General features: G+C 33.7%; 1 protein-coding gene across 1 annotated transcript in view; it reads right to left on the bottom strand.

The window, feature by feature from the left end:
* Positions 1-2,779: 2,779 nt before the first annotated feature.
* The window catches only part of LOC118191892 (degenerin deg-1-like), a 63,406-nt gene continuing 53,794 nt past the window's right edge, over positions 2,780-12,391 (bottom strand). The window contains exons 11-12 of the mRNA XM_085821229.1: positions 11,185-11,257; positions 2,780-6,618 (exon numbers count right to left, since the gene is read on the bottom strand). Of these exons, the coding sequence (XP_085677355.1) occupies positions 6,433-6,618; positions 11,185-11,257 (259 nt within the window). The 3' untranslated portion in view covers positions 2,780-6,432. The remainder of the gene's footprint in view (positions 6,619-11,184; positions 11,258-12,391) is intronic.

Genomic DNA, 12,391 nt, shown 5'->3' with positions numbered 1-12,391 from the left:
TATTATGCTCGTTATGTAAGATCGTTATTTCTGCCATTAATTTATAAGCCGCCATTAATTTTTACTTGAAAATGAGTAAGTTAAAACACCGTACAGTGTTTTAACTTACTCATTTTCAAGTAAGCTAATATACAGGGTGGTTATAATTAAAGTTCCACTTTGAAATGGTCATAAAAGGAAAACTAGTGCACCGAATCATTTTCAAACTTGGTAATTGAGTAAAAGAGGTCTTGGGAAGTTATTTTCCGCGGAAAGAAAGCTCAAAAACTCACCACCAGGGGGTAATGGTGCTGTATGCAATATTGTCAAACGAAATAAGGGTCGGAATCTAACTTACTTTTTGTTACACGGGTTTAACATGCTGTATATTGACCTTGTAAGGTTTATCTTGATTTAACTAACAGTTAATTTTGAGTTAAAGTTACTTTCCCGTCTTTCCTTAATTTCAGCTAACAACTTCCGACCAGAACGTATTTTCAGAATCGCGGTTGAATGCAAATGAGGAGAAGAAGTAATAACTGAGAAATTCCGCTGCCTTCGTTTGAGAGAACCAGTGATTCTGGCTAGCGCGCGTCTGCCTTTTCAGACTACTCTCTCTTAAGCTATTATTATACTCGACCGTACTTTAGGCCCTTGATAGCTTCGCCGTTAGTTAGCGTTAAGGGACCAACTCTGTTAGAATCTTGATAGCTTCGGCTATATCTTTTTAGTTAAGATTAGTTAAGTTTTATTTTTTAGTTTCTTAGTTAGTTCAAGCCCGAGTGGAGGCTTTATTGTACAACTCCAAGAAGGAAACTTCTGTGAAATTATTTGGAATAGCAAAGGGTATTTAACCCGGTGTCCGCCGATAACATTGCGGCAAAAACATCGTGGACGAAAACGTCGCGGAGAAAACAGCGCAAGGCGAAAACGTCGTGCTACATAACATTGTGGGAGAAAACATCGCAAAGAGAAAACATCGCAGTTCTAAAACATCGTGGTACAAAACATCGTCGTAGAAAATAAAGCGGTTCAAAAACATCGCAGTTTAAAGACATCGTCGTCGAAAATATCGTGGTAAAAAATAAAGTATCTACAAACATCGCATGACGATAACATCGCAGATATGCTTTCTTCAGACATGCTTTTCGGAGACATTCTTTAATAACTGTAAATGGATATTCCCATAATGATTTGTGAGCGCAAGGTGTAAAGAAGGATAAATTTTACTTTCACGTATTTTATTAACTAATAAATTTTTGCTGAAAACGTAAGAAGGAAACTTAAGCATAGAAAATTAAATGTAACTTATAGATTATACTTTTCATGAAATATTACCAGTAAAAACTTTATAAAAATGATTTATTAATGGCCTTTGTTAGTTAACTATGTCGGTTTAAAATTCTATTAAGTGCTATAAGTTGCATTAATTTTTTATGCTTAAGTTTCCTTTTTCTTTTCTCAGCAAAAATTTATTAATAAATAAAAAATATGAAAGTAAAAATTATCCTTCTTTCCATCTTGCGCTCACAAATCGTTATGGGAATATCCATTTACACTTATTAACGCATGCCTGAAAAAAGCATGTCTGCGATGTTATCGTCATGCGATGATTTGTAGATACTTTAATTTTATCACGATATTTTCGACGACGATGTTTTTAAACCGCTTTATTTTCGACGACGATGTTTTGTACCACGATGTTTTAGAACTGCGATGTTTTCTCCCACGATGTTTTGTAGCACGACCTTTTCGCCTTGCGTTGTTTTCTCCCCAACATTTTCGTCTGCAATGTTTTTGCCGCGATGTTTTCGGCTGTAACCATTGAACCCTTCTCGAGTGCTGTTCTCTGTCTACTGAACTAAAGCAATTGTTCGCTTACCTGTTAAGGTTCCTCAACTTTAGTTGTAAATTAAAAAGACAGGAATCTTACAACCTAAACAAAACTACCATTTAAAGGTGATAAAAGTCGAGGATGCCATCTGTGTAACGGAGAAATCCATCCGAAAAAAAAAAACAAAAATTAGAGATTAGAAAATGTGAGATCTCAAATCACTTGCAAAATTATGCGCATTTCAGAAATCGTTTTCTTACAAATCACTCATGTTATCTACTCTGTTCTACTGCATTCTCCTGAAGTCACCGTTTCACAGCTAGTTTAACCATTTTTCTTTGAAGAGCAGTCGACAGCTGGACCTGTTACATACACTCTGACTGCAGCTTACTTAGCGTCAATGCTAAGACGTTTCGTGATACCTGAACTGCAGCAACATGGCATTTTAGGCACCACGATGTTTTTATGGAAGACGAAGCCCCACCGCACATTGTTACATGTGTCACACAGTTATTTAGGCAACATTTCACGAATGAACGGATTATAGGCTGACACCTCCCTACTTCTTGGTCACCTCGATCACCAGACCTCAACCCCTGAGACTTTCGGCTATGCGGTTATCTCAAAAGCACTATTTATGGGGATAATATAAACAATTTGGTGGAATTGGAAGATGCGATACACCGACATGTCCGTCACATTCACTCGTCAAATTTATTTTCCCCAATAAAATGTTTTGCTGTTGTGCCTTTATCTCATTAAACTGCATGTAACTTTAGCAATATTATATCACAAATATTTTCAATGTTTCAATAAGTTGCGTTTTAATACAAAAATTCATACAAGAAGACCAATAAAATGTTTTTCTGTTGTGTATTTATCTCATTAAACTGCATGTATATATCAGAAATATTTTCAATGTTTCAATAAGTTGCATTTTAATACAAAAATTCATACAAGAATACATAATTATATTACCATTTTATTTGCCCTAAAGGAGAAAATACATGCATGCATCTAATACGCACTTAAAATTGGCCCAATTTCAATTTCAAAATGGCATAAAAGTTTGAGAAAATCTTCACAGACTTCGGGAAAACCTGACAGAAGTTTTTACTTTTTCATGAGACAAAACCTTGTGCCAAAGTTGAACATTTTTTAATTTTTTTTCCAGTTTAATTTTGAATTTTTTCACATTTCAAACTAACAATGGTTTATTTATTTTATTTTTACTATGCAAAGCATAAAATTGCAATTATCAGTGCGATATAGTGGACTATATCTTAAGGAAGTTATGGTAAAGAGTAAAATAAAATTCAATTTATCTTATTATCTGATGAAGTAGAATATCTCAACTACCATAAATAATGATCATATTAAAACTAATTTTTCGAAACACATTAAAAGACATATGCTTAAGTAGACATGTGCTTATGGCTTGACTTAAGTAGCATACAGATATATTTTCAATTTTTATTATACCTGTTATGCTTTCAAATTATACATATTTCTTAAGTTCTCTCGTTTAAATGATAAATTCAAATTCGATCTTGTGGATACGTTATATAGTAATACTAATCAACGAATTAATCCTTTGTTTTAAAAATGATATTTAAAGTTCAAGATAAAAATGCTCACGAAACTGATTACCTTTCTTAGAAAATGTTTAAAAATCTAAATTTTCATTTTGATTTTCTTAATCGAAACTGCAAGTAAATATTTTCATTATTCCCATGTTTTCAAAGTGAAATAAATATAAGAAATTCCGATTGTGATATTCGTTTTGATTGCAGCAATTTTCAGTATAGAGTAAAAAAAAAAAACAAAGTATTTATATTTAAAAATAAGGAGTTTACTAATAAAGAATTTAAAATAAAATATTAACTCGAAAATGATGTAACTGGTAAAATGCATCACCAGAGAACTCAGAAGTTAAATCTCCGAAGCAAGCGAAATCAGAATTACTCTTATTTTCCAGAACTGAAATAAAATAACATATCCTCTACGTTTCTGGATTTTGCTACAGTACAACTCCAATTATCTGAACTCCGACTATCCGAATCGCTTTCAGAATTTTTCAGAATCGACTTGTAAGATTCTCACTGGTGTATTTCTCAGTCACTGTAGAAAGTGACGAATCTTAAGAACTAGTTAGCGAATAATCGCTTAAGTTAGTACAAAAAGAAACAACAAGATGGAAGGGTAACTAACCCTTTATTATTTCAATAAGATTTAACAAAACTCCGTCTTGGAGTGTACAATCACGGCCAACACTTAGGCTTGAATTTAAGAGACAAAAAATTAAACTAAAACTAATATTAACTAAAGAAATATAGCCGAAGCTATTAAGATTCTAATCGAGTTGGCCCATTAACTCTATTTGATTACGAAGCTTAGCAAGGGTCTGAGTACGGCCGAGCGTAATAACAGCTTTGAGAGAGACAGTAGCCAAAAGGCAGACGTGCGCGAATCAGAAACTCTGATTCTCTCTAAATCTGTAAGTAGACTTCGCGGTTTAAATACCGCTCCTCCTCATTAAGTATTCAGAAAGATTCCAAAACTACGTTCTGGCCGGAAGTAATAAGTTGAAATTAAGAATTTGACAGGAAAGGAACTTAAAATTTAACTGTTAATAAAATTAACATAATTCTTACATATTGAAGAAGAGAAGGATAAGGCGAAAAAGGAAAAAGAAGCTCGAGAAAACGAAAGAAAAAAGACAGGAGAAAATGAGGATGACGTGTCACTTGAGAAATTAAAAAAACATTCTTTTCAAAATTCCTGGATGTTGAGAGGTTAGTGCTGAGGATACAGCAGAATAGATGATGTGTGATTCGTTAGACCTTGGGTTTCAAGTTCTAAATGATGATAACTTATTTAAAGTGTGAGAGAAGAATGTGTCGAGGAAGAAGTCGAATTTCGAAGCTGAAGCAGAACGGCACCATCAGCTATAAGCTTTTGTTAACGTTGGAGTGGATGGAGTATCAGCCCGAGTGTGACCACATGCACTTCGCATTGTCAAACGGATGCACGACTTGGTTGCACGAAAACATATGAAAATAGTCAAACAGCAGTTTACTTTGACCGAGATGTTCAGTGAGCAATGACTTTCAGTACTTGCAAATACTGTACAGTACGCTAGATAACAAGTACACTGCCGGAAAAAAAATGGGACAGTTCTCTATATCTTCCGTTCTACTAGGCCGATTAACGAAATTCAACTTGCGTTTTTCATGTCTCGAAAGAGCGACTTAGGATATGTATTAGATTTATATATAGCATTGTTCTAATATAGGTATTTTGACACAAAATCGAACTTTTTCTAAAATAACATACCAATTTTTTTCCGTATTTCAATTCTACGACTCAAATTACGCCAAACTATCAAGTTTCGTAAAAATTGCACGAGTAGTTTTTAAAAAATTAGCTCCCAAAATTTTAGCTCCTCAGTATTAATCGAGTTTGGTATATATTTATTAATCTCTCTTTTTATTAATTTTATTTGATTCTTCCTTGTGCGCAATGTACGTAAAAGTGTTAACTTTTCCTTTTAATTGATTAAAACCTCTAGTTCTTTAAAAATAGTTTTTTCCTCCCATTTTAAACATACAGTACATACGGTAATTAATCAAAGTGAACGTAGACCCTTTCTTCGGAAAAAATTCAGTTATCCTAATTTTTGATTATCCGAATGGTATCCGGTCCCAATTGATTCGGATAATTAGAGTTCCACTGCAGTTGCTTCCGAATGGCAGAATGGCTAATCTTTAGAATATAGGTAGTTTGGCGACATTTTGGTAAGGCGATAAAGGTTACTAGCTAGGACTTTAGCAATAATCTGAGAAGTACACAGTTCGAATCGCAGATTATTTTGTCTCAGAGAAATGAGAGATCATGAGACATGTCATGTGACATTTTCCGGAAAATTCTGATCGTGATTTTAGCTAATAAGCACTTAGAAACAATTTCGCTGCTAAAGTGCTGAATCGCCCACTTATTTGTTTGGCGCTTTTTACAAGAGTAAGAAGAATTGGATTTTTGTAAATTTTCTTTGACTTTTTAAGTGAAAATAGGTCGATGTGTACATAGATAAAGTCAAGAGTGTGCGCAATACCATTTTTGTGCAATTCTGGAATGATTATTTTAAGTGAAAATAGGTCGACGTGTACATGGATACAGTGTATGTGGAATTCTTAAAAACGCGGCAAGCAGTTTGCGATTCTGCACTTTCTCCCAATTTCGCACCTGATCTTCGTCATGATTAAACATTTTTGTTCCATAAAAGTTCTAGTATAAGCGTAATTCGGCTAGGAGGTTGCTGGAAAAAATGTTGAGTAAAAAAAAAAAAAAAAAAAAAAAAAAAAAAAAAAAAAAAAAAAAATGCCTTTACTTTCGTGAAAACAAAATGGCGTCCAAAAAAAAAACTAGCAGGTTGCTGTAGTAGGTTTGGTCGCCAAATTTTCGCCAATAAATCGCCAAGTTACCATAATGTAAAAATTCACCGGCAGAATTTATTGCTAGAAAAACCCATAACTTCCTCAAGATAAGCAAAGGTGACTGTGGCATCGAATACACTGAGAGTGCAGAGTTAAGGTATAAAACGTCCAACATTCCCTCGTTCAGTAGCTTCTGTGTGCTCTTCTCATGTTCTCGATCTGAGTTCTTTTTGCTTTGAAGCGAGCGTATCGCTTACAGGGATACTTCATGATAATAACAAGAGTTTCCAAGAAGTCAAATACCGCTACCAATGAGATCCCGAGCCACATGCCTACGTAGCCCCCGAGATAGCTGAATGTTTCTATATTCTGTGAAAAGCAATAAAACAAAAGAATTAAAGAACAGGATTTATAGTACTGAAACGTTTAACAAAATACATATACACTATAATTACCGAAAATTGTTACAAACAGTAATTCAGTGCATTTACATACAATATTCATACTAAAAAATAATTAGAATAACTTTTCCCTCCTCACAGATAAAATGTCTTTTTAAAGAAAACAGGTGACAGGTGACGGAGGACGGGGACGCCTGGTGTTTAACAGGGATAAACAGGCATATGTCCCACGCCTTTCACTATCCAGATGCAACAACTCCCTGGAGCCGCACAAGGCAGCACCGAGAGGCATATTTCACAAGTGCACATATGCGCAACCACTGAGGGAGGGGTTTCGGAAATGGACCAATGAGCTTCTATTGCTCTTGGACGCTAAGTCTTTGTGCATGTGAGCGTATGTTGTTTACGTTTTAATTTGCATTTATTTCGCAGTTATAAATCTATGGCGTAATAGTAGAAATCTTGTAGTGCCTTCATTTTCTGAGTTTAATTTAATCGCTGACATTTCACTTCCGAGATTTTTATCACGCATTAATATGTTGATTGATGTTGCATGTTTGGATTAAGAGAATTCGAGTGTATATTTTTTTAATTGAGATGAGAATGACTGAAAGTGTTATAATGAATCTAGTGTTTTCTTATTTCAGTGCATTCTTTTGATTTTTAAAGTGTAAGTTTCAGAACACATTTGATCTGATTATATCCATTGTTAAAATTAAAAGTTATATGTGAATAAATGGAATATACTCGTTGTGAATAAGATAAATTCACTCTGCTTGATGAGTATTTCTTAGTGTGAAATTTAACACACTAAATGCATACGAATGCAAATTAGTAAATTTCACTTTGACTAAAATTCTGTATTGATTATTAGTATAGAACATCTTTTTCATATAGACTGCAATAAAAAGTGCTGACTTCTATTTACATATATAACTGGTGAAAATATTTTTCTCATACGCATAGTTTTATGTAAAGATTGCATTTGGGCTGAGATGTTTATCACATATTTCTTTCTTCATCTTATTTACCACTTATTAAGTAATATTTCACATCGATATTTTTGCGAAGTATCCAACATGCGTTTGTATTTATTTCGACCAGGTAGTGAAATCTTCATAATTGCCTATATTTGATCTAACTTCGCAATGAAAAGTTTCAGAAGCAATCGACGATCCTTTTTTACAGACGTGTTTTTTACAGAAGATTGCGTTGCAGAATATTTTCAATCTCAAAGCACGCGAAAGGTCATGTGACATGACAGAAATATTACTGGATGCTCATTGGTACATCCTAGAAGCCACTGCCTCGGTGGCTACACAGATGTGCACTTGTGAAATATGCCACCGGAAGCTTATTGATACTTCAATCAGATTAAACATGGCCATACAAGGGCGACATTGTGCTGCACTGAAATTTGATGTACATTTGTGGGTGGGGCAGTCTTGTTTGTACATTAAACAAAGCATAAACACACATGAAATGTACACATAAAAAAATACATGAACACTAAAAACACCTATAACATTTAAACACTTAAGACGTTTAAGACACCTAAACACTTAAAGACACTTGAGAAGGTACACAAAAACACTTAAACGCTTCATACAATACACAATACAATATGCAATAGAGGTAATACAATGTACAGTGACACAATATGCAATAATAAACGCATATAATGCTGTTGAGATATTTGTAATCGCATTCTTACTGGTTAAAAGGAAGTATAGCTTTCTGTCACGTCCGATACGTTCATTAGTTTTCGGTCAGGTCCGAATTATTCTGAAACTTAATCCCATTCTATGTTATTTTTGATTGGTTATTTATTGTGTCTTGTTTATGATTTGTTAAACCATGATCTGTTGTAAAGTTATATATATGACCTCTGTAACCGCTTATCTCTGCTTGCTTGTATTTCTTTGCATGTAACTCTACGTGTATATCTGCATATCTCAGTAATAAATATTTGTTTTGCGAACCACGGCATTTTCTATGTTTAACAAATGCAATACTCACATGATCAGAAGATACGTAACGCAGTGCACATGCACACAGTACGCACTGCGCAGGACACATGAATATTAGCATGTTAACGCGCGCAGTGCAGTAGAGATAGTAGTGTACAATTAATGCGTCTGTAGAATTAATAAATACAATATGCAAGGTTCCAGGCAAACATGTTGGCTGCATGGGCATTTTTGTCATTTCTGCAGCAGTAACTTCGATAGGAGTCGGTTTTCTTCAGAAAGTCCTACATGAAAGGTATGCCTTCGCTTCGGCAGATAATCCTTGAGAATACTTTGCCATAATCAAAGAAACCAAAATAAAGACTAGTTTTCTGCACGAAATATGCCTTCTGTTACTGGTTATTTAGTTATTAATGCACCACCTCTTTTATTCCATTATCCGAACTTAACTATTTACCACTGTCTGCATCTTTAAGAGGAACGGTTAACCCGTTGAAGCTATAAACAGGTTCAGGTTCAGGTTTTAGTGCAGCGGATACCCAAATGTTTAACCATAGGTAATGTGGGGATTGTCCAACTGCACTATCTTTTTATTTCAACATTATAATTATTTTAAAAGAATTTTGACATATTTACATTTTTTCATATGATTATAATATAGTTGTGACATATGGTGTCTTTCATACTCGAATACATAACGGTAAATATAGAACATAATGATAAGTACAGAACATAAAGGCAAATATATAACATAAAGGTAAATATATAACATATTCGGACATAATGACATACATATAACAATACATTTAGAAACATATATATAGCATTATTATATACATAAATACAAAGAGCACTTTTTTGCCTGTATATCTAAGAGAGTATATACTGAGTCAGGCAGAAATTATTTTGTATATGAATTTTTTTTCAGGATATTTTTGACTTTTTTTTTTATTTTATTGGATGCATAGAGGTGTTGTATCGTCCTCTAGTCTTTATGTTAATTCTAGTCTGTACTTTTGTCAATTTTGTCCTTCAATATTTTGTCAAATCGGTAGTTTTGTCAATTCCAATTTAAATTTTTTGAAAGTTCCAGTGTGTTATTTTTTGCTTATCTTGTATTGCACAATTCTTCTTCTCTACTAGCGAGAAATATAACTGATAGTTCTATTTTCAACTATCTCTATAAACAACTATAGCTATAAACAACTATCTCTTTGCCATTTGAAGTATAAGGTACTTTCTCCTTTTTTTTGCATGCCTTCATGGTGTAACGGTAGCACACTCGGCAAGACCATTGCTCCTTTTTCATGTTTCCTGCTTCAAAATAACCTAATGATTCTATAGTGGCGCTCGAACTAAAAAGGTGGTGGATGATGATTCTTCACCATCAGGATTTGGCGATTGGGTTCCCTAATTCCCAGTTGCCCTTTAAAAGGGGCAGTATATGAGATATTTTCTCCCTCCCTTCTGCATGCCTTTGTGGAGTAACGGTAGTACACTTGGCTCGTACTCAAGAGCTCCAGGTTCGAGTCTTGGGGAAGGCATTGCCCATTTTTCATGCCTCCTGCTTCAAAATGGCCTAATGACACCTCATTAGGTTATTTTGACACACAACCATGTAGGGTTTATATTTATTTTAGCTAACATTTATTTTAAGTTATCTTTCCTGTCAAGCCTTTACTTTGCCCTAGAATTGCCAATGCTAGAGTATGTAAATTGTAAAATTGTAAATTGTAGTAGAGCGCGCAGTATATTCAAATTTAGCGGAAGTAAGTTGAGTTTAAATAGGAGGGAAACGAGATTGTAGGTGTGCTTCTTGAATTGCGAATGTGAAGGTTGCTAGGTAGAAATTTTAGAACCGCGCGTGTCTGCCTGTGTGCCTATCTCGGCAGATTTTGTTGGATCTCAACTGCTTAATTAGTAAGCTCGCTGAATCTCAGCTGTATTTTAGAACGCAGTTAGATTAGTTAAGATCTCAGAGCCTCGTGGATAATGATCTCGCTATTTTATTCATCCAGTCATTATTGTTCAGTTTTACGTTCTGTTTCAGTTAAACCGCCGGGTCGGCGTAGTTTGTGAGCGTCAAGTGGACGCAGCTGTTATTTTAAAAGTTGAATAAAAAGTGCTTTAAACCCTTCTTACGTGTCTGTGTAAATTCAAACTTCGTAGCAGTCACTACCACAATTGCTGACAAGTTGGGGCCACAACGATATTAAAACTTGATAAATACTTCAAAATAACCTAATGACAAAAACTTTCGAAATCTGTATTTGTTCCTTAACTTCAAAGCCCAATATTCGGATAAATGTCCATTTTTCCATTTTTTGGATTAAAATAGAGAAAAAATAAGGCATCAAAAAAAAGTTTAAGTTTGTATTTCAATATTTAGTATAAGATCTAATGAAATAAATTTCTAAAGTATGTGTTCGAAAACACTGTAATTACTTCATTCGCACTGTTTAGATGTTCATCACTGGAATTTGCTCTTTTGCGTCGCATTTTCTATACGGCTCAAATTTTATTTTAAATATCAAGCTATAATTTAATTTAAAATCTATGCTTACTTGGAATTTAGGACTGTATTCGTAAACTGTAGTTTCCATTCCATCAAAGTATACCAAAATCTGAACACGGTCCCTGTACAGAAAAGAAATAAAAAATATTTAGTTGTTTATTCGTAGCAAGTTCCTTATCTTCCCCTACATTAAGCCTTTAAACACTGTTTCGAAAGTAATACATAAAACTTTCCTTATAAAGTTTCCGTAAAGAGTACATATTTGCATATTTTTTTCCTTGAAAACGATGCAGAATTTTCAAATTAATTAGTTACTTTTAAATTCGGATTAAAAATTTAAATTTCAGTCTAGTAAACTCTGCTATTTATTAAAACTTTAAAATTTTATGATAATAGATTTCTATTTAATTTTTCGATGAGAATATTAAATATCTTATATAGCTAAATTTTTACTTCCTTGTACGAAGTAAAAAGGAAGTATTGTAATCGCGAAAAGTTTCAGGCAGCATATTTCAACGAAAATATCCATTTTGACCGCTTTCCAATGCAACTTAACGATGTTTTTGCGTGATATCTGTACGTAAGGACAGAATAAAAGACACTTTTCTTAAAAAAAAAATTATAAAACTGCTTTAAAATGAATTCTGAAGAGAATTTTTCGTGGCGTCTGTACGAACGTATGTACGTACGTGCGTACGTACGTATCTAGCATAACTCGAAAACAAGTAGTCTCAGAACGTTAAAATTTTGTATATAGGACTGCTACAACATGTAGATGTGCACCTCGTATTTTGGTTGCAATCGGCCCCCCAAACGTAAATAAATATATTAATATATATAGCCACTCTGTTACCAGGCTCAGTCATCTCACTTTCTTTACTCTTATATGTTTGGAAATTGTACATTTTTTGCTTTAAAAATGATTGAATTATGTTGTTTTTATCTTCCGGTTAAGATTTTTATGCCTTTAGTAAATCTGTATGCAATATTTTTAGAATTATCAACAATTTTAAAGTTGTTTATTTGCCGCTAAGCCTGTTTTTAATGGCGGCCATTGGTGTTTACATTTGAAACAGGAGACTAGTGGATTTGTTGCCAATCTAGAGAAAGTTAGCTTCACAACAACAAAGATAACGCATTCATTTATTATTGCCAATTAAATCATGCTTAATCTTTTCCGGAATTTTTTCGAGGAAATAAGTTTTTAAGATTTACTTCGTAATTTTTAATACAGATATTTTGAGTTTTTATGTATT

The sequence above is a fragment of the Stegodyphus dumicola genome, chromosome 7 (assembly GCF_044657685.1).
Source record: "Stegodyphus dumicola isolate Sdum_Otavi_A_Nest chromosome 7, ASM4465768v1".
Classification (NCBI taxonomy): Eukaryota; Metazoa; Arthropoda; class Arachnida; order Araneae; family Eresidae; genus Stegodyphus; species Stegodyphus dumicola.
The sequence above is the reverse complement of the archived record's forward strand: the minus strand, read 5'-3'. Positions and strand labels throughout refer to the sequence as shown.